Source organism: Eschrichtius robustus, chromosome 13 (genome assembly GCF_028021215.1).
Source record: "Eschrichtius robustus isolate mEscRob2 chromosome 13, mEscRob2.pri, whole genome shotgun sequence".
NCBI classification, from domain to species: Eukaryota; Metazoa; Chordata; class Mammalia; order Artiodactyla; family Eschrichtiidae; genus Eschrichtius; species Eschrichtius robustus.
This window is the reverse complement of record NC_090836.1, coordinates 96,878,303-96,906,245: the sequence shown is the minus strand read 5'-3', so window position 1 is coordinate 96,906,245 and position 27,943 is coordinate 96,878,303. Positions and strand designations below refer to the sequence as shown.

Sequence of the window (27,943 nt, the reverse complement as noted above, 5' to 3'; positions counted from 1 at the left end):
GGGCCTTGGGTGCCTCACTCACAGACTAGAGTGGCAAATGGTAAGAGAGTCACAGAGAAAGGAGAGAAAGTAGGAACGCGGACTGAGGTATTAGGTACAGACTGTGAAGTCAGATATGAAAAACTTGGAGTGAAAAGAAAAGCCTTGAGCAGGGGGAAAGACCCCCATATTCGACCTCCTAACCCGAGGATCCTGATTAAGATAAGCATTCTGCATGTCACCTGTCACCACGTCAGCCACCTCCGCTCAGCACCCCCCCCTCCCCGCCTCATGGTCTTCCACCTCCTGACCCCTTTCCAGCGGCCTCTCTTCATATCAGAACACGCCCCACCTAAAGGCCTTCTTCCTCACAGCAGCCTGTCTTCACCTCAGCGCCCACCTCAGTACCCGCTAATTCGATGCGTCTCCTCAGTGCCCCCACCTCAGTCCTTTCCCTGACCTCAGCATCTCTCTCCGCTCTAGAGAGGCCCCAGCCTCCCCCCCACGACCAACGCCCTGCTCCTCAGCACACTCCGGCCCTCCCGCCACCCCGCCCCCTCGTCCTCTGCCCCGCCCCGGGTTCCGCCCCTCGCTCTTCGCTCCGCCCACGGTGGGCCCGCCCCTCCGTCCGGGTCCCGCCCACGCCAGCCGAGCGCCCGAACTAGTCGTTTGGCGCCAAACCTCTCCGTCAGCGACGGGACGCCAGTCTCCGCGTTCTGGTTCTGAGGCAGGATCCCTGAGGACTGGAAGGCCCGGGCGGGGGGCGGAAGGGATTCAGATACCTTGAAAACCTCCGGGAGACTGTGGGTACGAGTGGAGTTTGTGGCAAAAAGGGAAGGCGGGTGAAGAATCTGAGGGGAAACTCAGGGTTTCCTTTCTTTGGTCATACTCGGTTGTCGTTGCCGGGCCCTGGGCTGGTGGCTTCGTGCGTCCCGCCCCCAACCCAGCCCCCGGAGGGAATCTCAGTGCTCTCGAGGGATTTCCAGCATCCTTATTTTAAACCAAGTCGGACCTAAGTCTTGAAGAGGCCTCCTCGGCCTTCTTATGAGGGAGTCAGGTATCAGGAAAACGGCTGGAGGCGGGGTGGAGGCGGTGAGGGTGATCTGGACCGCGCTCCCCACGATGAGGGACAGCTTCTGGTGCCTTAAGCCGAGGTGTCCGGGAGCCCTACCTTGGGTTCAGCTGTTCACCCCGTCAGTTGCTATTTGAGATAGATGGAGAACAATCTCTTTATCAGGGAGAAAAGAGAGGACAGTCACTGTGGGGTTTGGGGTTATCATACATATGATTAGCTATCTGAATGAGGGACCGTATTCCAGAAGATTCCATCTCCACTGTCTCCTCGTTTGCCTCGAATACTTTGCTGTTCAGAGGTACTAGGTGGTAGCGACCATACCTCTACCTTAGCAGTTTGTTCCCCTTCTGGGCCGGGCCCCAACCTGAATTTGGTGTTAAGCGAAGAGATGGAATAGACCAAGAAAACTGATTACTTGGACCACGTTTTCTAATGAACACAGTCATACCTTGTAGATTCCTGAGATCTTAAAACAACTGCTATAGTGTTAAATCAAAGACTCTTTATCTGCTTATTGGCCCTAATATTTTATCATGTTTAAATATTGGGTATCTGCCATAATTTTAAATCTTAAAAAAATACATCACGAAACTAGTAAATACTATAAAACAAAATACATCTGTTTTATTAAACAAAAATATATATGTTACAAGAGAGCCCATTCATAATTCCCAAGCAGGAAGTCATCCCTCAAATATGAGAAAAAAAATATATCTTTTTTTCTGAGGATAGACTAAGTTCTAGGTGCCAGGGAGAGTACAGGGAAGATTGACTTAAGGCCAAAGTTCTTAGAGTGTTGTTAAGCAACATAAAAGTTGAATAACAATATGGAATTCTAATATTCTACTTCTAAATAACATGCCAAGGCAACAAAAAAAGATATTATTAGTCATGATTAATTGTGCTATAGGAAATTGAAAGATGATACAAAGTGGCCAGATTTGAGGAAAGAGAAAAGAAACTGAGTCCCCATCCCCACATACACACACCAACAAAAGAAAGAATGCCACGGGCTTGGAGAAAGAAGATAGGCCAGCCCAGTTGTTCCAAACTAAATATTTTTCTCATTGTCCTTCTGGTCCTTGATATCTGAAATGAAATCAAGAAGGTCTATGGGCAAAGGATTTTGTACTATATTATCTATGACTACTTCTTAATATTTCTTATTTTTCCAGAATTGATTATTTTTCTGCTGTTCACCTTTCAATATGAAGGAGGATCAAGTTGTGCTGGAAGAACCAGGATTCCAAGATGAAGAAGTATGGCTAGAATGTTGAAAGATATGTAGACACTCAGTCATTCTACAAAAATGAAGTTCCTTCTCTGTTAACTACTATTTTTAGAAACTGAGATTAGAAATAAAACATAGTTCTGGAGAGAGGCAATATTACAAATATGTAACAACTTGTTTGGCAAGGGGTGCTAAGATTAGCTACTTAGCAGCTGGCATGAAACTATTTTAATAATTTAACAACTGGTATGGCCATACTGGTACCTATGCTTACTGGTACTGAATAGCAGAGGAAGGAGTGCACGGTCTGGTGGGGAAGAAGACTGAGAAAACATATTTAAAAATAGATTGTGCTGTTCCATTCTTTTGGATTAAGGTCTTAAAAATTTGGAGAGGCCATGGGACTTCTCTGGTGGTCCAGTGGTTAGGACTCCGTGCGTCCACTACAGGGGACTCGGGTTCGATCCCTGGTCGGGGAACTAAGATCACGAGTGCCTGTTGGGCTTCACAGCGCTTTCAGTGTTGGCACTTCTTTTAAGTATGTAACAATGTGTTTGAAAAAGCATTATTGATCCTACCTCAGTCTGTCTAGAGAAGTGGAATTTGAGGCATTTTGGAGTGACTCATAATACTGAATTAACTCTTTAAAATATGGAAACAGTTGGATATGAAGAATCAACACTCCTTTTTTTCTGTTCCATGTCCTTTAGGAATCTTTGTTTCAAGACATTGACCTGTTACAAAAACATGGAATTGTAAGTATTTTTTCAATGCTGTGTGAAATTGTCCATTTTAGAGTTTCTCGGGCTTGACTCTATTGGCATTTGGGACTGGGTAATTCTTTGTTGTGGGAGACTGTCCTGTGCATTTTAGGGTGTTTAGCAGCACCCCTGACTCCTAACCACTCACTATATGCCAGTAGCAACTCTCTAGTTGTGACAACCAAAAATTTCTCCAGATATTGTCAAGTGTCCCCAGGGGGCAAAATTGCCCCCAGTTGAGAACCACTGGTCCAGCTGGAGGCATTCAGAGCTACCTACTGTTTTCATCAACAGAAAATTCACCTTCTGTGTCATGTGATTAAATGACGTTGACAGAAATCAAGACTTTAAGTAACTAGCTAGATGAATTTCAATAGCAATCAGTTGGCAGTAAAACTTCTCTGACATTACCCTTTGAAGCCTTCACATTTAATCTTTTTCAGTTGAATTTAGAAAATTGGAGCAAGAGAAAATCCTGGTCTTTTGGTTATGTAGTTATTTGCATTCTCCAAGGGTAAAGAAAAAAATCTTTAAAAAAATTTTAAAGAACATTTTGGTAATGAAGTTCTGTAGAAGGAAGGAGCTGAACTGAGGGGGTGAACGTGTGATAAATTTGTTAGCTTTCCTACCAACAGACTTTTCTTTTGAATTCCTTGTTACATTGCCATGGTCTCACTAACATTCTTGGGAAATCAGGGCACAGCCAGAACATTTGGCATCATGCTGGGTATGTTCTACTCAGATATTTCCAGAACATTTGGCTACATGGTGGGTGGGTTCCACCTGGCTGCTTGTATAAAATTGGCATCATGATGGAAGTAGATGGACACAAAAGCACATGACATAGTATGGGAGCCTTTCAGGCTGGCATTTTCTCAATCTGCTGCACCCATTCTTTTACTTACAGAATGTGGCTGACATTAAGAAACTGAAGTCAGTAGGCATCTGTACCATCAAAGGGATACAAATGACAACAAGAAGAGCGCTATGCAATGTCAAAGGGCTCTCAGAAGCAAAAGTGGACAAGATTAAAGAGGCAGCCAACAAGCTTATTGTAAGCAAAATCCATTCTTTGTTGTTTTAGCTTAGAAGGGCCCTGTGAGTCTCTGTAGCCTTTCTCATTATGTACAGTAGAAACTATTGTGAGAACTCTGAATTCCTGTAGATCACAAGATATTATACGCCCCATGTTAACTTTTCATCATGTCGGTTTCAAAGCAATTAATTTCTGAAAGAATGAGACAGGGTTAAGAGACCTGGAAAACTATGAAGGTAATTATTTTTTACCAAAACTTTTCTTTTTGTCTCCCCTTATATTACTTTTTTCCCTTTCTGTGTCTCTGCCTTTCCTTCTCCTTTTCTTTTTTTTTTTTTTTTTGGCCATACCACGTGACTTGCAGGATCCTAGTTCCAGGACCAGGGATTGAACCTCGGCCCCCGGGCAGTGAGAGTACCAAGTCCTAGCCACTGGACTGCCAGGGAATTCCCTCCTTTTCATATTTTTTATCTTCCTCCTTCTTATTTTTGTCTTATCTCCTCAAACATTGTATCTATGGCTGTTGTGAAGTGCTCAGCAACAAAGAAGTTGCTCTCTCCTGCTATAGGCCTTTGATAAGAGAGCATTGCATTTGAAAACGACAGCAGTGGCTGGGTCTACATGTGTGCAGTTAAGATAGATATGACCAAGAATGTGCTCACTGAGGCACCTGAGCTTAAAGCTAAGTGAAACCTATACCTTGTAGCTGGGCCCATAGAACGCAAGAGACCTATGCAGCTGAGAGGCTCCAAGCAAAAACACATGCCTTTGACCCAAGCTTTTGTGTAGAGCTGGGGCCACTGGAAGCACCAGCTCTGGAAATACGAATATACAGAAAGGCAAAGTCTCCCTCTTTGCAGAAGAGCAGGCTTCTCCATTTCTACATGTGTATGTGAGGCTCTCATTCCCACCAAGTCCTAGAAAGTCTCTTCACTGACAGCCATCCGGTTTCCTTCCCCAGAGGCAGTCGAGGCATGAGAGTGATGCAATGTGGTCCTGAGCTTGGAGAGGACCCAAGTGAACTGCTCTGAACACAGCTCAGTTGCTTTACCTTCTGAGTACTCTTGGGCAGTATACCTGCAAGTCAGTTCCATAACTGCCAGGGTATCTAATGAAGCCCTAGAGCAGTACCCAGGGTTTGGGAAACTGCTACTTTATAGCTCCTAGGCATTAGTCTTCTTTTCTTTGGAAAATAATTCTATTACCAAAGAAAAGAACCTCTCTCCTTCTCATGTACCTACTAATGCACCAAGAGTCTTATCCTTTCTTAACTAAAGCTGTTTATTCTGAAAGAAAGAGAAAGCGATTGAGACATAGAGGGAGAGACAGACAGAGACAGAGAGAGACAGTTAACTTCACAGTACAGTGGTATGTATCAGAATCATCTGGAGTGGCTTGTAAAGAACACAGAGGCCCAGGCTCATTGAATTAGGATTGGGCATGGGCTTTTCCCCCACTTCAAGTTCTCTGAAGTTTGAGAACCACTGTCATAGTATAAAACAACAAAGAGGGGAATACATTAGACCACATCAGGACCTATTTTCACTAGTTATAACACTGCATCAGCTGTAGCTCATTAATTCAACCAATATGTAGTATATCTAACATGAAAAATATTGTATCATGAATATTGAAAACTGAAATTCCTGTGCTCCTTCCAACTTCTAGAGCTGGGGGAAATGATGCTATTGAATGAAATCAACTGAATCACTTAGTAAAGTACGATTCTACTTTATGCCATAAATATGTCTCATTTAATCCTTACAACTCACCTATGAAAGAGACACTATTATCCCCATTTGACCCAAAAGAGGAAGCCAAAGTACAGCAAGATTAAGTAGTTTACCTGACATCACACAGCTAATAAGTATTAGAGACATATTTTGAACCTTGGTAGGGTGGCTCAAGAGCCTGTGTTCTTTTTTTTTTTTTTTTAATTTTTTCTTTTTTTTATTGTGGTAAAATACACAACATAAAATTTACTATCTTAATCATTTTTAGGTATACAGTTCAGTGGTATTAAATACATTCACGTTGTTGTTGCAGCCATTACCACCATCCCTTCCCCATAACTCTTTTATTTTTAATTTTTAAATTTTATTTTAACTCTTTTTTTTTTTTTTTTTTTTTTACTTTTATTTGCATTTATTTTTTTTGCAGCATTTATCCCCAGACCATAGTTTTTGTTTCTTCAGTTTCTTCTGGAATATCTTTTTCTTCTGTGTAGCCTCCTCTTCTGGTTTAGGAACAATCTGTTCTTTTTCAATAAGGATCATCTCAATATGGCAGGGAGAGCTCATGTATGGGTTGATCCCACCATAAGCTCTGTAAGTCCTGCGCCACATCTTGGGGGCTTTGTTCACCTGGATGTGCTCAATGACCAGAGAATCTACATCTAAGCCCTTAAGTTCAGCATTACTCTCTGCATTTTTGAGCATGTGCAGTAAAAATTCAGCACTCTTTTTGGGCCACCAACCCTGAGTCCAGCCCCACTGTTTTGCCTGGGCACACCTACCAGCTCCACCATTGTAAAGTCGGAATGGCACACATTGCTTCTTTTTTTTTTTTTTTTAACATCTTTATTGGAGTATAATTGCTTTACAATGGTGTGTTAGTTTCTGCTTTATAACAAAGTGAATCAGTTATACATATACATATGTTCCCATATCTCTTCCCTCTTGCATCTCCCTCCCTCGCACCCTCCCTATCCCACCCCTACACATTGCTTCTTTAAAGTGACACCCTTCAAGTACTTGGTGGCTTTTCGGATATGCATACCCTTAATGGCCTGGGCAGTTTCACGAGTGTTCTTAAAGTGAACACGAAGATTTGAACCTCTTGATTTGCATGATTTTGTGGGGTTTTCTGGGTCAAGTGAATAGCGAACCATTTTTAGAGGTCACCTGGAAGCAAGCAAGAATAATTCTGTCAACATATATTTACAGTAACTCATATAATTTATATATTTACTAAACGCTGCCGGAAGCTACCCAGAGAGTTGTTGTTTTCATGATTAATCCAAAGGTGTCCTAAGAAATGCCATCATTGCAGTCTTTTTTTTTTAAATTTAATTTAATTAATCTATTTTTTTCTATTCTTTTTCAAATTCTTTTCCCATTTAGGTTATTACAGAATATTGAGCAGAGTTCCCTGTGTTATACAGTAGGTCCTTGTTATCTATTAACAAGATTATCTATTTTAAGATAAGAGCCTATGTTCTTAACCATGATCTTGTGCTGCCTTCAAAGACAAATGAACTGTAGCTTATATCAAATGATGACCCTGGTAATCAAGTATATAGCTTTTGGTGGGATTTGAAATTAAAACCATCATCTTATACCCTTTTTGAACTTTTTCTTTTGTCTTTCTGTAGGAACCAGGATTCCTGACTGCATTTGAGTATAGTGAAAAGAGGAAGATGGTTTTCCATATCAGCACTGGGAGCCAGGAATTTGAGTATGTATCTCATATTTTTTATAACCACTAAGCACAATCTTTGGAATACTGTATTTCTTTTCCTCTATCCAGGTTGTTATTTTGACTATAAGTAGTAGAAATAGCTTCCTATTTTGCAGAAGTTTTTTTTTTTTTTCTCAAAAGGCAACTGAAGCAAATAAATTCCAGACTGCTTGTAAAAACAGGATTAAATTTCTTACAAGAAATTCAGACCCAAAATATAAGTAGTTTCTAAATCAGCCTATATTATTAATCTATAAACCATTTAAAAAATTAGTTTAACTTTTCATTTCCCTTTTCTTCTCCATTGATGAAGGAAATTCCATTTCACTTTTGGTTTTACTTAAAAATCGGTTGTTAGAGTGAATATTTTGAAGAAATAATGCAGTGTTGGTTTTGCTCTTCAGCCTCAGCAGTTTTAAATTCCCTTTTTATTTATCATCTTATGATTCCTGAGACATAGTCATCATCTTCCCAATGCAAGTTGACTAGAATGTGGTTTTTTTTCTCTACCTTAGTAGGCAGAGTTACTGTTTCATAAGTCAGAGCAGTGGCCAAGATCAATTTGAACAAAAGCAGTATTTCTTCAAAGTATTCCTCAAAACCCTGACCTCACAAAAAACTGCAAGAAAAAAAGAGTTCATAGTCAAATATGCCTCCACTTGAATGTCTGCTAGGCAGCTCAGACTTCACAGGTCTGAAACCAAACTTCTGATCTTTGCCCCAGATCTGCTCCTCCTAAAATCTCCCTCATCCTGAGCTCTTTTTGATCCTCAGATCTGAAACCTTAGTGTCATCCTTAGCACCTCTTTCCCCCTCTCACACCCTAACTCTAATCTATTAACAAATCCTGGCTGCTCTACCTTCAAATATATTTAGTCAGAACAAACCAACCGGGCTTCCCTGGTGGCGCAGTGGTTAAGAATCCGCCTGCCAATGCAGGGGACACGGGTTCGAGCCCTGGTCCAGGAAGATCCCACATGCCGCGGAGCAACTAAGCCCGTGTGCCACAACTACTGAGCCTGTGCTCTAGAGCCCGTGAGCCACAACTACTGAGCCTGCGTGCCACAACTATTGAAGCCCGCGTGCCTAGAGCACATGCTCTGCAACAAGAGAAGCCACTGCAATGAGAAGACCGCGCACTGCAGAGAAGAGTAGCCCCCGCTTGCAGCAGCTAAAGAAAGACCGCGCAGCTACGAAGACCCAGCGCAGCCAAAAATAAATAAATAAAAATAAATAAATTTATAAAAAACACAACAATCCTTATATTAAAAGAAACCAACCAGTTTCTTCAACAAATAAACTATAAGGAGTAAAAAAAAAAAGAGATGGAATCAGGGAGAAGACCTAGAGATTAAAAGAGATTTAAAAGACATGTCACTTAATCCCAATATGTGGATCTTATTTTGGATACTGATTCAAACACACACGGATAATAAGACATATGAGACTGAAAATTGAACACTTACTAGATAGTTGATATTAAGGAATTACTAATTTTTTAAGTGTGATAATGGTAATACAGTTATGTTAAAAATAAGAGTCTTCATCTTGTAGAGATACCTACTGAAATAGTTAGGATGAAATGATATGTTGCCTAGAATGTGCTTAAAGTAATATGAAAAGGGAGGGAAGTGGTTGGAGGTTTATATGAAAAAAGGTTGACCATGAGTTCATAGCTGATAATTTTTGAAGCTGAGTTATAGGTACATGAAGGTTCATTATTATACTGTTTTTGTCTACTTTTGTATGTTTGAAATTGTCCATAATAGAAAGTTTATATATATATATATATATATGTGTGTGTATATATATATATATATATTTTTTTTTTTCTATTTGTGTCTATATGTGTACAGAGAAAGAGAAGAAATACGAATTCAATTTCTTCTCACCACCTTCTCCTTTGTTACCTCACTGGTCTAAAACACCTATTAGTATCTCTTCTGGATTATTAATAATAACTTCTAACTAACTTCCCTCCTTTAGACCTTGCCCCTACCATTTATTCTTCACATAGGAGCCAGAATAATCCTTTTAAAACATAGGTCAGGGCTTCCCTGGTGGCGCAGTGGTTGAGAATCTGCCTGCCAATGCAGGGACATGGGTTCGAGCCCTAGTCTGGGAAGATCCCACATGCCACGGAGCAGCTGGGCCCGTGAGCCACAACTACTGAGCCTGCGCGTCTGGAGCCTGTGCTCCGCAACAAGAGAGGCCGCGATAGTGAGAGGCCCGCGCACCACGATGAAGAGTGGCCCCCACTTGCCACAACTAGAGAAAGCCCTCGCACAGAAACGAAGACCCAACACAGCCATAAATAAAAATAAAAAAAAATTAAAAAATAAAAATTAAAACATAGGTCAGATCATAACACTCCTCTGCCCAAAACACCCTAATGACCCCATCTCACTCAGAGCAAAAGCCAAAATCCTCTCTAATCTCAAATCTAAGCTCATCTTTAATTCATCTTGTGGTTTACTATGTACCAACCACACTAACTTCTTTGCTATTCCTAGAACATGCCAGATACACTCCCACCTCAGGGCCTTTGCACTTAGCATTCCCTCTGCCCGGAACACTCTTTCGTCATTACGTTCATGACTTGCTGTCAGGTTTTTCAGGTCTTTGCTAAAATGTCCACTTCTCACTAAGGCCTTCTCTGATCAATTTATTTGAAAATTTATTCGAAAACTCCCCATCTTCATCCTCAGCACATCTTATCCCCTTTCTGGATCTAATTTTTATCCATACCATTTAATAACAACTGACATACCACACATTTTACTTATGTTATTGTCTGTTATTATGTTTATTATTATGTTTATTGTCTGTTATTGTCTGAGCCTGTGCTCTAGGGCCTGTGAGCCACAACTACTGAGCCCACGTGCTGCAACTACTGAAGCCCATGCACCTAGAGCCTGTGCTCTGCAACAAGAGAAGCCACTGCAATGAGAAGCCCGTGCGCCACAACGAAGAGTAGCCCCCGCTCACCGCAACTAGAGAAAGCCGGTGCACAGCAACAAAGACCCAACGCAGCCAAAAATAAATAAATTAATAAATAAATAAATAACTACAAAGATTTTAAAAGTGCTCTTACCAGGTCTTAGCACAATTGCCATAATTAATATTTGTTGCATTAAATGAATGAATGAGATTAATTAACTTTAGGTCTTTCCATATCAAGAGTATGTATTAAATGCGCTGAATCACTGCATTACCAGTTAAGTGCATACTGTCAAAATCTGACAGTTATTCTTCTATCTGCTAGCGTTACCTGTCACGTCTTTGAATATTTTCTATTCTGACATGTTCTTCATAGAATTTGGTTTGTGTGAGATAAGCCAGTCATGGTGACAATCACTGGATTCTCCTAATATCTATTTTTCATGTTTTTCAGTACATTAAAAAAAATTGGATATTCAGTTGACTTTTAGAAACATAGTCCCAGCACAATATGAAAAACCCAATTAATAACTAAAATCATTTATTCGCACTCCAGTTCAGTTCTTTAGAATTACTGAAATATAAGCCCTGCATAGCCCATTTCCTATTGGTACACAGGAGTAAGAACAACAGGGCTTATAAATTGTTTTGTTGATCCCCCTGCCCATACACAGTATAACCTGTGATCTAAACAGGTGGGAAGCCGTTTATTCAGCCAAGAATTCCTGTTCATGTTGGACAGATAGAAAGATATATAGATAGATATAAATGATACTAATGATATTAGCACTTTCTCCTTTCTTGATATCTCTATTTCTGTTCCCGTTACTAAAGCTTACTTTCTATTTCTAGTAAGTTGCTAGGAGGTGGAATTGAAAGCATGGCAATCACAGAAGCTTTTGGAGGTAGGTAGAACCTTAATATTTTGTTATATGAAAAATATGTGTATATATACACACCCATATATATATAATTAAGTAGTCAATTGTAAATTGTATCTATTTTGGAACTTGTGAAATATCAGTTATCATAATGCAAGATCATTCTGGGCTGCAATTAAAATATATTCCAACATTAACAGATGAGTTTTATTGTCATTTTTCATCTTTTTATCTCTGATTCCTATAGAAGAGATTAGAATTTTTTTCTCTCATACCTTCAGGGGGTAGTTGTATAATGAGACCGATCTTATTTCTAAGAAATACATGTTTCAGGAACATAGAGAATGGATTTCCCTTCCCTTATTGTATCCTCTATTAAAAAAAAAAAGTCAGGAATTCCCTGGCGGTCCAGTGGTTAGGACTCTGCGCTCTCACTGCCAAGGGCCCAGGTTTGGTCCCTGGTTGGGGAACAAGAATCCCACGGGCCACACAGTGTGGTCAAAAAAAAAAAAAAAAAAGTTCATGCATAGCTATGTTACGTACTATTCCTGACAGTTCCAGTATTTTCAGTCCTCAGAGAACTATATCTGTTTTTTGGTTGTTGCTTTTTTTTTTTTTAATATTTATTTTATTTATTTATTTATTTGGCTGCATCAGGTCTTAGTTGCAGCACACGGGATCTTTTAGTTGCAGCATGTGGGCTCTTAGTTGCAGCATGCAGGACCTAGTTCCCTGACCTGGGATGGAGCCCGGGCCTCCTGCATTGGGAGCGTGGAGTCTTAACCCCTGGACCACCAGGGAAGTCCCGTTTTTTTGTTTTGTTTTGTTTTTTTGGTGTTGATGTTTCTGTTGACGTGGAGAAATAAATCTGTGTTTAATTATTTCAGTTGACTCTCAGTCTTAATGGCTTTCCTGCTGTTGTATTCATTGATATTTGTGAGCTTATTTCTTGATTTTAATCTGTTGGAGTTCAATAGGCCTAAATTGGTGAGTGGGGACATTTCTCTCTGGAGAGAATTTGCTTTTGTTCGTAGCTAGGGAATACCACCAATCTGAGGATCCCTCTGGGATCCCCCCTGAGGATCTCAGGTCAGTGGGAGAACCCCAGGCTCTCATTCCTGTGGTGGAGTCTTAAACTTTCATTTATATAACTATTCTTAAGGAAAATCTGGTTTAAGTTAATTATTATCTAAAGGACAGTTCTGAAAAAGAAAACCTTTTAAAAGTTGTTTTTACTACTGGTATTCATATATGCAGAATCCATTCATGACACAGAGGTACTTTATGTGTGAGATTTGACAGTTGGAAAAGAAAACCATACTCTGAGGCCATATTTATTCTTTACGAAAATATCTAAAAATTAACTATGTATGTTTTTTTTCTACATTTCACAGAATTTCGAACTGGAAAAACCCAACTCTCTCATACCCTCTGTGGTAAGGATATGTAACAACAACAATAATAACAATAACAATAATAATCATAGCTATCACTTACTATTCTACTTTGTGCCTGGTACTTACATAATCTCATGTAATCTGAACAAACTTGCAAGGAAACTAAAACTCAGAGATATTACATAAACTGCCCATGGTTACACAAATACCAGAGCTGGTCTTTGAATGTGTGATGCTTGAGGTGATGTATGTACTGCACTCTGAACACATGAATGGAAATACGGAGGAGGTAAATGGGTATATGAATGTATTGGTGGAGAGAGGTATTCATTCATGGTCTCGATTTTTCCCATTCTATCTTTTCTATATTATATTTATGAGAATGTCACAGAATCTTTTGAGGCCTAGAATTCCATACTTTCCATAGAGTAAGGTTGGAACTAAAAAAGACTTAAATGTTTCTAAAGCAAAATAAGCAAAAATACCTCCTTTTGCATAAAGACATCACACTACATTTCTTTGACCTAAGTAGAAGGAGCATGGAAAAGTGTTTAATAAGGGGATTCTGGCATCAAAATAGCTCTGCCAATAATAGCTGCATGACCTTGGGCAAGTTGCTTCACCTTTCAGATTTTCCCCATCAGTAAAACAGGAGTAATGATAGTGCCAAACTTAGGGTTGTTTTGAAAAATAAATGAAATAATGCATGTACTTTATGTAAAGTAATTCCTTAGTGTTAACTACTATGTATAAAGAAAATGCATTTAAAATTTTGACATACATTAATTGAAAAGTTACTTAAATGAGTTATGTAGCATAAATTATATTTATGATTATTTCTTACAGAAAAAAGTTAGTGATACTTAAATTCTACTTCTTTAGGAGAACTAAATTTCATGAATATCTCCCATTGTGAAAGATATTGACATTCTTTGTTGAATTACTACTATGCTGGCAGAATACTTATAATTTTACCACTGGTTAGTAATATAAAAATATAGCATGCTGTTTAGAAACTAAAGGATCATTATTCTTTGCTACATGGCTAGAGAGTTGCAACCAGCCTAAATACCATGTTAATTTATATACACATTTGTACAAAGTTTATTCACTCTTACTAATATTAACTAAATTTTAATTGCTTTCTAGTGACAGCTCAACTTCCAGGAGCAGGTGGCTACTCAGGAGGAAAGATTATCTTCATTGATACAGAAAATACTTTGTAACCCTTTTATTTACGCAAGTTGCTAACATAATAGTGAGATATAGTACTGTTACTATAAAAGAGAATTTGTTTGAAATATGTCATTTTGTGATCACCCTGTAAACCAGCAATAATGAGAAAAGCCAAGGGAAAACAGTTGCTAGTCGAGTTCGCAAATCACTTTTTCCCCCTGAAATTTTTATTTTATTTTATTTTATTTTTTATTGAAGTATAGTTGACTTATAATGTTGTGTCAGTTTCAGGTGTACAGCAAAGTGATCCAGTTTTATATACATATATATATATATGTATATATACATATATATCTATTCTTTTTCAGATTCTTTTTCCCTTATAGGTTATTAGGTTATGACAAAATATTGAGTATAGTTCCCTGTGCTATACAGTAGGCAGTAGATCCTTGTTGGTTATCTATTTTATATATATTAGTGTATATATGTTAATCCCAAACTCCTAATTTATCCCTCCCCACCACTCTTTCCCCTTTGGTAACCATAAGTTTGTTTTCTATGTTCAAATCACCTTTTTTAAAAAACGGTTTCACTTCTCCAAATGGGTTTGGTATAAAATTGACAAAACAAATACATGAGAGGAAACTACATCTTATTTGTTTTTAATTCTCTTACTTCTCCAAAGATTTAACTTAATAGCTAGAAGATTATTGACTCATTCAAAGTCATGGTCTCAAATAAAGGAAAAGGTCTGAATTGAACAAAAATACAGAAGGAAAAAGAGAAGAACCTGTTTGGGTAACAAAAAGAATTGCAGTTTTATTGAAGTGTAAGTTATTTCAGAAAGCAAGACTGGAAATGTGGGTCTTAGACATGAAGGGCCTTGAAGCTGGATGGTGGGTGTAAATTGGATTCTTTTGCAATATTCTAGGCAAGTAGTGAGATTTGATGACTGTATTTGGTAGACAAAAGAAAGAGAGGCTTGGGAAACCACTCTTAGGTTTGTCTAGATACTAGGAAAATAATGATGACAGAATTGGGAAGATCATGTTTCAGAGAAAAGATGATGTTTCATTTTAATATGTCGAATATGAGGTACAGAAGGACATCCACCATGTGGCAGTTGGAAATGTTGGACTCAGCTTGAGAAAGGGGTAGGGCCAAGGATATGGATAGAATAGCCAGGGGGAGGCAAGAGAACTTACATAGAGAGAAGAGAAGAGAACTGAGAACATAACTTTGGGGTGTGCCTATGTCTAGGAAGAGGGACTAAAAAGACGAATCAATAGAGACAGACAAAGTAAGAGGATATCTGGTTGTGGATGCTAAGCATAAGGAAAGTTTCAAGAAGAAAATGGTAGTCAGTGATGTTCCACAGAGAGAGAGAGAGAGAGAAGGTGCAAAATGAAAAATATCACTGAGGTTTGCAATGAGGAGTCCAAGAGGCCATTTGCAGTAAAGTAAGATGATGGAAGCTTGTTGCAAATAAACAGTAAGGAATTGAGGCAGTGTGTAATTAACCAATAAATAGAAGAAATACGGTAGTTTGAGGAGATATCAGGTTCAGAGGACATTCTTTTTAACAACAGGACTGTAGGAAGAGGCACTCAGCTGGAGTTCAGCTAGTTTCAGAAACAGTGGATTAAGGATGGTTCTTGAGAGGGAGGAATTGTTCTTGCAGAATAGCTGCCACTGTTTGGGCAATTTGGATTTTATCAAGAATGGCTGAAAGAAACAGTTAGGAGCCAGGTCACATGCAAGAGGGAATAGGGAGGAACAGATGGGAGGAACAAGGACATGCAGGGGCCCGAGTGGAATGTTCTCACTCTTTCAGTGTCTCTTACATGTATACTGCTCTCTCTTGGTACTTTTCTTTTTATGTGTTTACATTTTGCCTACATAATTATGTTTTACACTTACCTATGGCATAGATTATCTTATGACCCTTAAATCCTCCACAGTGCCTTGCACTGGTAATTGGTTAATATGGTAACCGATTCCATATGGGAATCAGTTAATAAACATTTGTAAATTGATTTGAACTTCCCTTCAGCATAAGCCCAACTTTTACATTCCTGGTTACATAGTCACCCGGTTTTGTAAAAACTGACATAGTGAAAAACATTTTTTATTGCCTCTTCCAATTCCTTGTCTTCTTTGATTTGTCCACCAAAAACATCTACTGGGTATACTCAGCAGCAATAGAAGATTTAAGTGGCTGTCACTAAAGCTCTGAAGAAAACATATATAGTGTTGTAGGACAGAGATGGCTGGGAAATCCTAAAGACAATTCAATTAAATGTTTACTGAACTAGTTCCAAGTGTCACAAATAAGATTATAAATGGTCCTTACTTTACAGTTACTTATAGTATGATCAGTATTATACAAATACTGTAAACAAAGTGAAATGAGACCACAGACATGCATTTTATTTTATCTTACTTCACTTTAGAGAATATTATAGACATATTGTTGGGATCACCAAAGACCTATAAAGAATGTTTATTACTCCTTTATAGTCTAGATAGGTATGTGATTATTAGCATCTTCCAGAATACCTTTTCAGGTACACTGAATTTGCCCCCCTATGAATTTACTAATTTCAGAATGCTAACACAACTCCTTTAGAAGAAAGTGGATTTTAAACCCTAAATAAACCAAAAACTATATGATAATAATTCCCTTCTGGACCCTTGAAGTTACTTTTTTGACCCTTTGGTTTATGTAGTCAAATTTATCATTTGTTGGCAACACGTGGTTAGTGATAATGTTAAACTATTTCATGTTGAACAAGTGAGGAATATGAAGAGAGTGAATTAATTCACTTTGAAGTGACTTGAATTATAATTCAGTGATATTATCTTCCTAGAATAGGTCTATATTTATTGAACTGAGAACAACAGAGATTCACAAATCTTAGTTTCTAGTTTTTCTCTTGGAACCGATTCCCTGCATAATCCTGAGTCATTTGCCTAATCTCTGTTTGTCAGTGTCCTCCTTTGTAAAATGTAATAGAGGCCATAACAACTAACTTCCAAGGTTATTGTTTAGATAATTTAATATTTAAATTCATTACTGTCTCATTATTTCTATCACTGTTATCACTATCTAAGGTATTCATTAATTGAGGCACTTATGAAAAACAAAGTCTGATATAGATTTTAACTGATTATTAGTATCCTCCAGAATACCTTCGCAGGTACAGTGTTTTGCCTCTCTTTGATACACTTGCTACGGTATTATTTTTTGTATTTGTTGTCTAAACTTTTTGGAATTGATTTATTGAATCCTTAATCCTGGCATACTCCAGCCGTCCAGATCGCCTTCGGGACATTGCTGATCGCTTCAATGTAGACCATGATGCAGTCCTGGACAATGTACTTTATGCACGTGCATATACTAGTAAGAGCCCCATGCAATTGGATGCTTAGGCTGTTTTAAGGTTGGCAGCACTGATTTATTATTTGAGTGATGCTTACAACATTTTGACACTATTCTTTTCTCTTTCTATTTTACTTTTCTCCAAATTTATTTAGTCAGTCCACAAATTTTATCATCTGGTAAGTCCTTAGACATTGAAATGCTCTCAAATTATTTCTTATTCTTTGTCTTTGAAATGGAGAGTAACATTCTTTTTGGATGAGGTAGCATTTGGTATGTATGCTAACGTAGAATATGAAATCATATTTAATAAAGTCATAAATAATTAAGAAAATTCTTCAAGGACTCTCTTTTGCCTGACTCCCAAGAACATACATGATCTTAGCCTCTGCTTCTTCTAGTTTTTATAACATTTTCCCACTGCATTTCCCACCAGGTGAACATCAGATGGAGCTACTTGATTATGTAGCAGCAAAGTTCCACGAAGAAGCTGGCATCTTCAAACTATTGGTACGAGCTTTTAAATATTGCTCAATCTAGAGCTATTTAGCATATTATCTTTCTTCTATTGATTCCAATTCAAATTAACTTGTTCCTTCCATTACCAAATGCATTATTTATTTTTACATTAATCCTACACAGATCATTGATTCAATAATGGCACTTTTCCGAGTGGATTTCAGTGGTCGTGGGGAGTTGGCTGAACGGCAGCAAAAACTGGCCCAGATGTTGTCACGACTCCAAAAAATCTCAGAAGGTAGATTTTTTTTCCTTAATTTTTAAAAAATAAATTATTTATTTATATTTGGCTGCGTTGCTGTGCGCAGGCTTTCTCTAGTTGCAGTGAACAGGGGCTACTCTTTTTTTTTGGCTGTGTTGGGTCTTCATTGCTGTGCGCAGGCTTTCTCTAGTTGAGGCGAGCAGGGGCTACTCTTTGCTGCGGTGCGCAGGCTTCTCATTGCAGCGGCTTCTCTTGTTGCGGAGCACCGGCTCTAGGCGTGCGGGCTTCAGTAGTTGTGGCACGTGGGCTCAGTAGTTGTGGCTCGCGTGTTCTAGAGCGCAGGCTTAGTAGTTGTGGCGCACGGGCTTAGTTGCTCCGCAGCATGTGGGATCTTCCTGGACGAGGGCTCGAATCCGTGTCGCCTGCATTGGCGGGCGGATTCTTAACCACTGCACCACCAGGAAAGTCCCTCAGAAGGTAGATTTTTTAAATAAATGGTGATGTCAGAATAGCACCTGTGACTGTTTGCTAAGTAGGTTTTGTAGAGAAGCTCAGAATAATGTCAGGAGGCAATCCATTTTTTAAAAATAAAATTTCCTTCATGGGAATACATCTCTTTTTTTAAACCAAAAATACTGATTCTAATACAATAAGGTACCTAAATATTATAACAATAATAACTTTAACTTATGATATCAATGTAAAAACAGGAATGTAATCTTGTTCATCAAATAAATTCATGGCACAATATTTCTAAACTCTGAGATCTAAGCAATGAACTTTTAATATTAACATTGTCATTCTCTTAGTTTCTTAATTTTATTTCTTGATGCAGAATATAATGTGGCTGTGTTTGTGACCAATCAAATGACTGCTGACCCAGGAGCAACTATGACGTAAGCCCTAATATTCTGCTTTTGTATGTCACAAAAGTTAATATCAAAAGGGTTAGAGTGTAGAATAGGAAATAATTCCAAAATCATCAGCCTTTTGATGTGGACACAGATATGTCACAAATCACTATTTGTTATCCAGATCTATTTTTCTCTAGTTTTTTTATAAAACAAAGCAATAGTTTAACTATTTTCAGAGATAATTTGGGTTCCTTTTTGTCTAGGACTAAAAGGATATTGGAGGACAATAAGAAAAAGATCTTAAGGAAATAAAAACTTATATTCCAGATACATGAATGGTTTCTAATGCACTGATAAGCTGTTAGCCTACAAACAAAAAAAGCAGGCTCTCTACAGGATATACATGAGATATATTTATAAGAGGTCCTATGAGAGAAGTCTCCTGTTTGAAGAAACAGAATTTCACTCCACACTAGGCATATTCAGAATTTGTTGAAGTAGTTGTGTACATAATAAACATATTGATGGCTCTGCTTGAAAGATGGCAGTGGATAGAAAGACAAGGAGATGGTGGTGTGATGAATTGGGAGATTGGGATTGACATATGTATAAAATGGATAACTAATAAGAACCTGCTGTATAAAAAAATAAATTAAATTAAATTAAAAAAAAAAAAAAGAAAGACAAGGAGAGCTAAAGTAGTATAGTGAAACAGAAAGTTCAAAGAAGGACTTCCCTGGTGGTCCAGTGGTGGAGGCTCCGTGCTCCTAATGCAATGGGCCCAGGTTCGATCCCTGGTCAGGGAACTAGATCCTGCATGCCACTACTAAAAGATCCCACAAGCCGCAACTAAAGAAAAAAAAGATCCTGCATGCCACAACTAAGACCCGGCGCAGCCAAATAAATAAATAAATATATATTAAAAAAAAAAAACAGAAAGAAAATTCGAAGAAAGTTCAGTTGCCACCATCAAGAGTTTTGAGCATTATGTATATGAATAAGCAGTCAAAATAGCCCTGAATCTATGTACTGCTTTTTTAAAGGTCTTTTCAGCAACTTCTTATTTATAATAATTTTTAGCCAGAGAAAAGTTGCAAGACTAGCACAATGAATCCACAAATATCATTTGCCTAGTTTCATCAGTTGTTAACATTTTGCCACATTTTTTCCCTCTGTGTGTTTGTGAGTGTGCATGTGTATGTAAAATCTCTCTATATGCTACATACGCACACATGCTCATATATGTAAAAGTGTATATGTTTTGTGAACCTTTTGAGAGTTTTTTTCTCTGAACCAGTGAGAATTATTTGCAGACATCATGACACATCACTTCTTAGTACGTCAGCATATCTCTTCTAAGAACAAGAACATTCTTCTACATAACTAAAACATAATTAGCACAGTCAGGGAATTTAACATTGGCGTACTATTTATCCAATACACAGTTATATTCAAGTGTCTCCAATTGTTCCAATAATATCCTTTGTAGTTTGGGGGGTTTCTTGTTTTGTTTTTGATTCAGGATCAGTTAAGGATCATGCATCCCACGTACTTGTCATGTCTCTTTAGTTTCCTTTAATCAAAACAGCTCCTCAACCTTCGTTAGATTTTTGTGACACTGACTCTCTTTTTTGGTGGCGCTGTGCAGCATGCGGGATCTTAGTTCCTCGACCAGGGATTGAACCCATGCCCCCTGTATTGGGAGTGAGTGACATTTCTGAAGCGCACAGGCCAACTGTTTTTCAGAATGTCTCTCAGTTTGGAGTTGATTTTTTTCTCATTGGCAGAAAAACTACTAATATATAAGTGATGTTACGACCTTTTCCATATATTGCATCAGGAGGCACACTGGCAGTTTGTCCTTTTATTAGTGATAAGTTTGATCATGTGATTAAGATGGTGTTCACAAGATTTCTCCATTGTAAAAGACCTTCTCCTGCTTGTAATTAATAAGTAATTCGTGGGGTGATACTTTGAGACTTGTGTAAATATCATGTTCTGCACCCATTGGATTTAATATCCATTGGAGATTCTTGCTTAAATCATTACTCTGATGGTTGCAGTACAAAGTTCTGTTACTTTAAAACTGAGTCAGTACATCATTTGGTAGCAGATAAATCAGTCATTGACATATATGTTAGAAGATATTTGATATGATATTCTAAATTATGTAAATTGTACTGAAATGAATATATCTCTCTTTAGGCATTTTCTAAACTAAACCCTAAGAGTATTGCTGCATCTTCTGTAGTTTGCTATAGCTCTCACTTTCAATATGCTTTTATGAATATTTTCTACTTAATTACATGAGATTCCAATGTGAAAAGTATTAATTACACGAAAGGTTTTAAGCAAGGTTTTTTTGTTTGTTTGTTTTTTGGGTTTTATTGGCCGCACCGTGCGGCAGGCAGGATCTTAGCTCCCCTACCAGGGATCGAACCCGCGCCCCCTCAGTGGAAGTACAGAGTCTTAACCACTGGATCGCCAGGGAAGTCCAAGCAAGTTAAAAAGATTGAGGAGGGGGAAATCAATCATTTATTCATTCAGTATATATTTATTGAAAATCTACTATGTATCAAGGTTCTAGGAATTCACTAGTGAACAAAAGAGACTATGTGCCTTGCCTCCATTAGGAAAAAAATAAATGATGTCCATTTAACTCAAAATTTTAAAGTCTTGGTAGGTCATGCATTGTCTGTAGTCCCTGAGTGGTTAAGGCAATATTCTGTGTTTTACAGGGTGTCTTTCATATACAGGACATGAAGTACTTCACAAAGAGAATAATTTTAAACTGAAGAGAAATGGGAGATTTTTAAGGCTCGCTTTAAAAAGATAAAATGACTCATTGGCTCAGAGGGAGGAAGTGGGTTGCATTCAAATAAAACAGTACAAGTTAAAGAGCAATGTTCTTTCTTCAGGTGTAGGGAGGGAACATTGACGAGGTCAAAACTATCGATCTAGAGTTAGAAGACAAAGGAAGTCTGTGGAAATTAGGTCAGATAGGGTTCTTTTTCTTATATTTGTAGAAAGTTTCAAAAAGAGTAAAACCATTTTGAATTGACTCCAATAAGGGAAAAATAGAGAGGTGACAGAAAGGAAATAATTGCAGAAGTTCAAAGAGGGGAGGAGATTTATAATGAAGTAAGCTAAGAAAAGAGCCAAAGAAGGTAACAAAGATGAGTATTTTTGCTGGGTGAATCTGCTTTGAAACAGCATCTCCTCCACCTAGCCAAGTTATAGGGAAACAAGTTTCACTATAGTATATTCTAAAGTACATTATAACAATACAAATTAAATGCATGTGCTGTAAAGCACATAAATTGCCACAGCTAAATTAAAAAAGAAAACAGACAGCTTTAAACTAAAGGATTTCAAATGCTATTAGAATACTTCCCATAAAGGAAATATCTTTGTTTCTCAGTGTTAAGGAACTCCAAGCTGCAACTCCCCTGGAGCCTGTCAGAGAAATATCACTATAATTGGTATGAGTACCCAAGTACACTGACAATAATTGAGGCTTCTATCCCATGCATTATACTTGATGGCACATCGTATTAAAAAGGAACAAAATTATAGAGGCAAGGAGCTGCCATATGATACACCAGAGCAGTAACTCCTAGATGAGGCTTACAGATACAGATTTTAGAACTAGAATGATCCAGTTGATGAAGGCCTGGAAATAAAGTCAAAGTTATCAGCCTGTAAAGCTCCATACCACAGCAAAAGTAAGATAAGTAACAAATAAGACCATGATGTTGCCCCGTACTTCATTTGTGTATTTGTTTCCCTAAAAGTCATCTTAGAACATTTGCAGTCTTGTAAATGTGCAGTTTATTCTTTAACTTCAGTAATTTGTCACTTACTGATTCTACATCATTAGTATAAATTAAGAGACAGTATCGGGACTTCCCTGTTGGCGCAGTGGTTAAGAATCTGCCTGCCAATGCAGGGGACATGGGTTTGATCCCTGGTCCGGGAAGATCCCACATGCCGCAGAGCAGCTAAGCCCGTGTGCCACAACTACTGAGCCTGTGAGCCACAACTACTGAAGCCCGCGTGCCTAGAGCCTGTGCTCCACAACAAGAGAAGCCACTGCAATGAGAAGTCTGTGCACCGTAACGAAGAGTAGCCCCCGCTCACTGCAACTAGAGAAAGCCCCCACACAGCAACGAAGACCCAATGCAGCCAAAAATTAATTAATTATTTAAAAAAAGGAGGCAATATGGTTAGAGAAAAAACATTAAACCAAAGTCACTAGCATGGTGACCTTGTGCAACATTTAAATTATTTGAATTTTACTTTCCTCTCCCTCAAAATTAAGAGCACTTATATTTATTGGTTGCTTAGCATGTGCCAAGTGCTTTCGTGTATCATCTTATATAATTCTCATATCACCCCAACATAACTCAGCCTCCTAGACCTCCCTGTTCTATGAAGCCAGTCTCAGTATATTGCTATATCTCTCCCCAACCCCCCAACCGCCCCCCCCCACCGAATTCTACCTTCAAAAGTTTGAAAAATGTGTAGATTTTTCTGCATATTTTGGGAGGAAATGGGGGGTGGGGGTTATTTAACAAAACTTCTTAAACATACTCCTTTTTTTTTTTTTTTTAACCGTCTCTTCTTTTTCACCAAGATTCTCTTTATCTTCCTCTAATCTCAAAACATCCTCCTCTCTCTTGGACATGGTTCACCCAGTCTTTCTCTCAATGGACCCCTTCGCAAAAATTCCATCTTTAAGCTTAACCCTTAGCACGTCAAAAGTACCAGGAGTACCAGTTGTCCCTCAAGTTTGCCCTTGCCCAGACCCTTCAAGGTCTCCACTCCAACCAGTATTTGAGGTAGACACTATTATTATTCCTAATATATAAAGGAGGAAACAGAGGCTCAGAGTGCCTACTTGCTCAAACATACAGTTAAAAAACAGGAGTCAGATTTGGAACCCAGGTATCTTTGACTTCAAAGTTTATGCTCTTTTAGTCTCACTGTGCTATTCTTCCTATCTCACTCCCAGAAAAATATCACCTGCCCTACCATCACCATAATCCTATACTCCCTGCACCCTAATTTGCAGTTGGAAGGTCAGGAGGTTCTGGATCTTACTGTCAACAATATAACAGGCTGTATCCTGTTCAACCAGAGGGGGATAAATGAAACAATCTTTCTTGGCCCCTCTTTATTCCTAATATCCACCCCCATCTCTTCCTCCTTCTCATCATACTCCCTCATCCCCTGAGAAAAGGAGGAAAGAAGAGAAGATAACATAAAAGAAGGGGAAATAAGAGAGTAGGCTAAAGGAGGCATGTGGGTGGTTTTCTGAAGCCGTTTTTACTTGGTCAGAAATAGAAGTAAATTAAAGCCCTCTAAAAGAATGTGGAATGCTATTACACCTTCTTGTACTTTACCTCAAGACTTGTTTATAACTGCTAGAATACTCAAGAAGTTCAAAGAAACTTTAAGAAATGTTCCTTGATTTACATGTCACTGAAAGAGTGTTTTAACTGAATCATTTAGTTAAATAATAATAGTTACTATTTATTGAGTATCTCTTACGTGCCAAGATTACTGAAAGGGTAAATCTAATACTTTATAGATGACCTGGCACAGTTCCTGGCATGTAGTAGGCTCCCAATGAGTTAGATTAAATATATCTTGAATCTTCACAACAGACCTAAAAAGTAAGGGGTTTTTTTGGTTCCCATTTTACAGTTAAAGAAACTGAGATTCATAAAGGTAAATAATTAGCCCAAGGTAACATAGATAATAAGTGAATCAGGATTAGGAAGGCAGATAATAATAATTGCAGTCACTGGGTTAATGCCTTACCTAAATTATTTCATTTTATTGTTACAACTACCATACCAGTTAGGTACAATTATTATCCTCCATTTAAAATGAAGAAACAGACACTTAGAATGATTAACAATTTTCCTGAGGTCATATGGCTGGCTGATAAGCCAAAATTTGAACCAGGTCTAACTCTAAAGCTCTTACACCACTTAGCACATTGAGGCTGTATGTGCCTGGGGAAAGGTTAGCATGCTGTCATATGAGGCGCTTTGCAGGGATGTATCCATTACCCTGGTGAGTTGACCAGTGTTCAGGGCCCTCAGCCTTACAGACAGAGATTTGATTTGGTCATCCTACTGAGCACAAATCCATTTCTCAGGGACAGACTCACATTAATCAAACTCATGAGACTCAATGAAAGATCAGAGGGCCAGTGTACTGATAAAGAAAAATGTAACTACATTTGAAGTTCTTTTGACCAGAGCATTCTCTCCTTGTAGGCAGACCTCTATAGGAATCCAAATTTTAGTCCAAAGCTATTTACTAAATATGGAATCCAAGCAAAGGGAAATAATTAGATGAGTTAGAAGAGTGTCTGCCACATAGTAAGGGCTCAGTAAATCTTGGTTGTGAATATTATTCTTAATAGCCAACCACACCGGGGCAGGGGGCGGGGTGGTCCATGAATCTCCTAAGCTTATATGAAAATTTTTGTATGTGTACATATGTGCATTTTTCTGGGGGAAAGTCTATATCTTTTATTAAATTATCAAAGTGTTAGTGACCTACAAGAAAAGTCAAGAGCCATAAATTCTACATGAAATTCTGCACAGAATCCTGAACACTCTGATGGAACAAGTAAAATTTGAATTGGCTTGATATTCTCCCAGAGCTAAGTCTGTTACGCTATGTTGCAATTTATTTTAATTAAGTATAACCTCTTACATTATGAGTCACTTTTTAGGACTTTTTTCTCCCCATATTATCTTTCCTATATGATTTCTTAGCACTTTTGCAGATCTTATCATTTATTTCTCATTTAGTTCATTCAAAATCATCTCCCTTTGGAAACGACATTCTTTTTTTTTTTTTAATTTATTTTATTTATTTTTATTTTTGGCTGTGTTGGGTCTTCGTCGTTGCGTGCGGGCTTTCTCTAGTTGCGGCGAGCGGGGGCTACTCATCGTTGTGGTGCGCGGGCTTCTCACTACAGTGCCTTCTCTTGTTGCAGAGCACGGGCTCTAGGCGCACGGGCTTCCGTAGTTGTGGCACGTGGGCTCAGTAGTTGTGGCTCGTGGGTTCTAGAGCGCAGGCTCAGTAGCTGTGGCACACGGTCTTAGTTTCTCCGTGGCATGTGGGATCTTCCCGGACCAGGGCTCGAACCCGTGTCCCCTGCATTGGCAGGTGGATTCTTAACCACTGCGCCACCAGGGAAGTCCGGAAACGACATTCTTAACACTCAGGCTCTTCACCTGGAGTAATCAATGACAGGCAGTAGTACCTATTCTCTTTTGTGCATAGGGTACCACATTGGTAATAACAAACAATAATTTGCTAAGAAAAAAACATAGCCATACAGCTAAAACCTACTGATTCCTGCTCTTCCTTAGATTATCTGTAAGGGGGTGGAGGCGGGGAGGATTACTTCAATTAGGGGGAAATCCTGTCTCCTTTTACATTTCCCTTTCTGTCAGAACACCCTTTAAAAGTTCCTTGAATTACAGCTTCTTTGAAGATATATCACAAATCTGTGTCTAAAAGGATCTAATTTGGAGGAAACCCAAATTGTCTTCTCTTCCCGTATCCATTCAACAAGAGTTATTGAGTGTCTTTTATATTATAGGTACTTTTCTAGGCACTGGAGTCACTAAAATGAATAAGGATTTAGAGTATAGTTGGGGAATGAGACCCATGAATTAAAAATTATAATGTAGTGTGCTTTAATAGAGTTATATACATAGTGATATGAGAGGACAGGGGAGGTAGGCTCTACTCTGTTTCAGGGTATCAGGCATGGTTTTCAAGAAGGGTGAGTAGGAGCTAAATGAGCAAACACAGTAGAAAAGGGGCTTTTGCTTCAGAGATAATTGAGTTTATAAAGACATTGAGGTATAAGAGGACTTGCTGAAATAAGAAAAAATAAAAGTTTGAGAGGTAAGGAGGAAGAATGAGTACAGCTGTAGATAAGTACAGTGGGCCCTTCGTATCCATAGGTTCCACATCCATGAATTCAACCAACCTAGGATCAAAAATAATCAGAATAAAAAAAGCCCGACTTCCCTGGTGGCGCAGTGGTTAAGAATCCGCCTGCCAATGCAGGGGACACGGGTTCGAGCCCTGGTCCGGGAAGATCCCACATGCCGCGGAGCAACTAAGCCCGAGCGCCACAACTACTGAGCCTGCGCTCTAGAGCCCGCGAGCCACAACTACTGAAGCCCATGTGCCACAACTACTGAAGCCCACGTGCCTAGAGCCTGTGCTGTACAACAAGAGAAGCCACCACAATGAGAAGCCTGAGCCCCGCAACAAAGAGTAGCCCCCGCTCACTGCAACTAGAGAAAGCCCGCGTGCAGCAGCAAAGACCCAATGCAGCCAAAAATTAAATAAATGAATAAATAAATAAATTAAAAAAAAAAAAAAGCCAGAAAGTTCCAAAAAGCAAAATTTGAATTTGCCGTGCTCTAGCAGCTATTTACATAGAATTTAAATTGTATTTACAACTATTTATGTAGCATTTACATTGTATTAGGTATTATAAGTAATCTAGAGATGATTTAAAGTATATGGGAGGACACAATATTGTAAATCAACTATACTCCAATAAAATTTTTTTTTAATTTAAAAAAATAAAAATAAAGTATATGGGAGGATGTGTGTAGGTTACATGCAAATACCACACCATTTTATATAAGGGACTTGGGCATTCGTGAATTTTGGTATCCATGGTGGGGAGGTGGGTTCTGGAACGGATCCCCCTGTGGATACCGAGGGAGGACTGTATGTAGGTAGCAGAAAAAAAGAAGCAGAAGTTGAGGGACTGTCTTCCTGAGAGCCCTCCTTTTCTTTGTGAAGAAGCAGGCAATGTCATCCAAAGTTAGGGAAAAGAACAGAAAAGAGCGCTTAAGGAGACTACTGAAAGTTTGGTAAAGGGGAGGTGAGGTTAACCATGTCATATAGAAGAATTACTAGGCAGTATGGAGAGACCATCTGTGAGAAGCATTAACATAGCTGTTAAAACTTCTCTCTGCCCATTTAGCGAAC

General features: G+C 38.6%; 1 protein-coding gene and 1 non-coding gene across 4 annotated transcripts in view; one reads left to right on the top strand and one right to left on the bottom strand.

The window, feature by feature from the left end:
• The first annotated feature begins 649 nt into the window (after nucleotides 1-649).
• The window catches only part of DMC1 (DNA meiotic recombinase 1), a 44,640-nt gene continuing 17,346 nt past the window's right edge, over nucleotides 650-27,943 (top strand). For 2 of the 3 annotated variants that reach the window (XR_011076030.1, XM_068561413.1), the window contains exons 1-12: nucleotides 650-786; nucleotides 2,230-2,313; nucleotides 2,996-3,040; nucleotides 3,954-4,100; nucleotides 7,456-7,538; nucleotides 11,334-11,386; nucleotides 12,757-12,798; nucleotides 13,909-13,981; nucleotides 17,247-17,338; nucleotides 17,754-17,827; nucleotides 17,960-18,074; nucleotides 18,874-18,934. Coding sequence is in view for 1 of the 3 variants with exons in the window: in XM_068561413.1 (XP_068417514.1) it covers nucleotides 2,263-2,313; nucleotides 2,996-3,040; nucleotides 3,954-4,100; nucleotides 7,456-7,538; nucleotides 11,334-11,386; nucleotides 12,757-12,798; nucleotides 13,909-13,981; nucleotides 17,247-17,338; nucleotides 17,754-17,827; nucleotides 17,960-18,074; nucleotides 18,874-18,934 (836 nt within the window). In the remaining 2 variants the exon portion in view is untranslated. The remainder of the gene's footprint in view (nucleotides 787-2,229; nucleotides 2,314-2,995; nucleotides 3,041-3,953; nucleotides 4,101-7,455; nucleotides 7,539-11,333; nucleotides 11,387-12,756; nucleotides 12,799-13,908; nucleotides 13,982-17,246; nucleotides 17,339-17,753; nucleotides 17,828-17,959; nucleotides 18,075-18,873; nucleotides 18,935-27,943) is intronic. The other variant, XR_011076031.1, reaches the window with a different exon arrangement.
• LOC137775971 (small nucleolar RNA SNORD58) lies at nucleotides 7,068-7,133 on the bottom strand. The gene has a single exon (XR_011076098.1). It is a non-coding gene; the product is annotated as a small nucleolar RNA SNORD58 (small nucleolar RNA).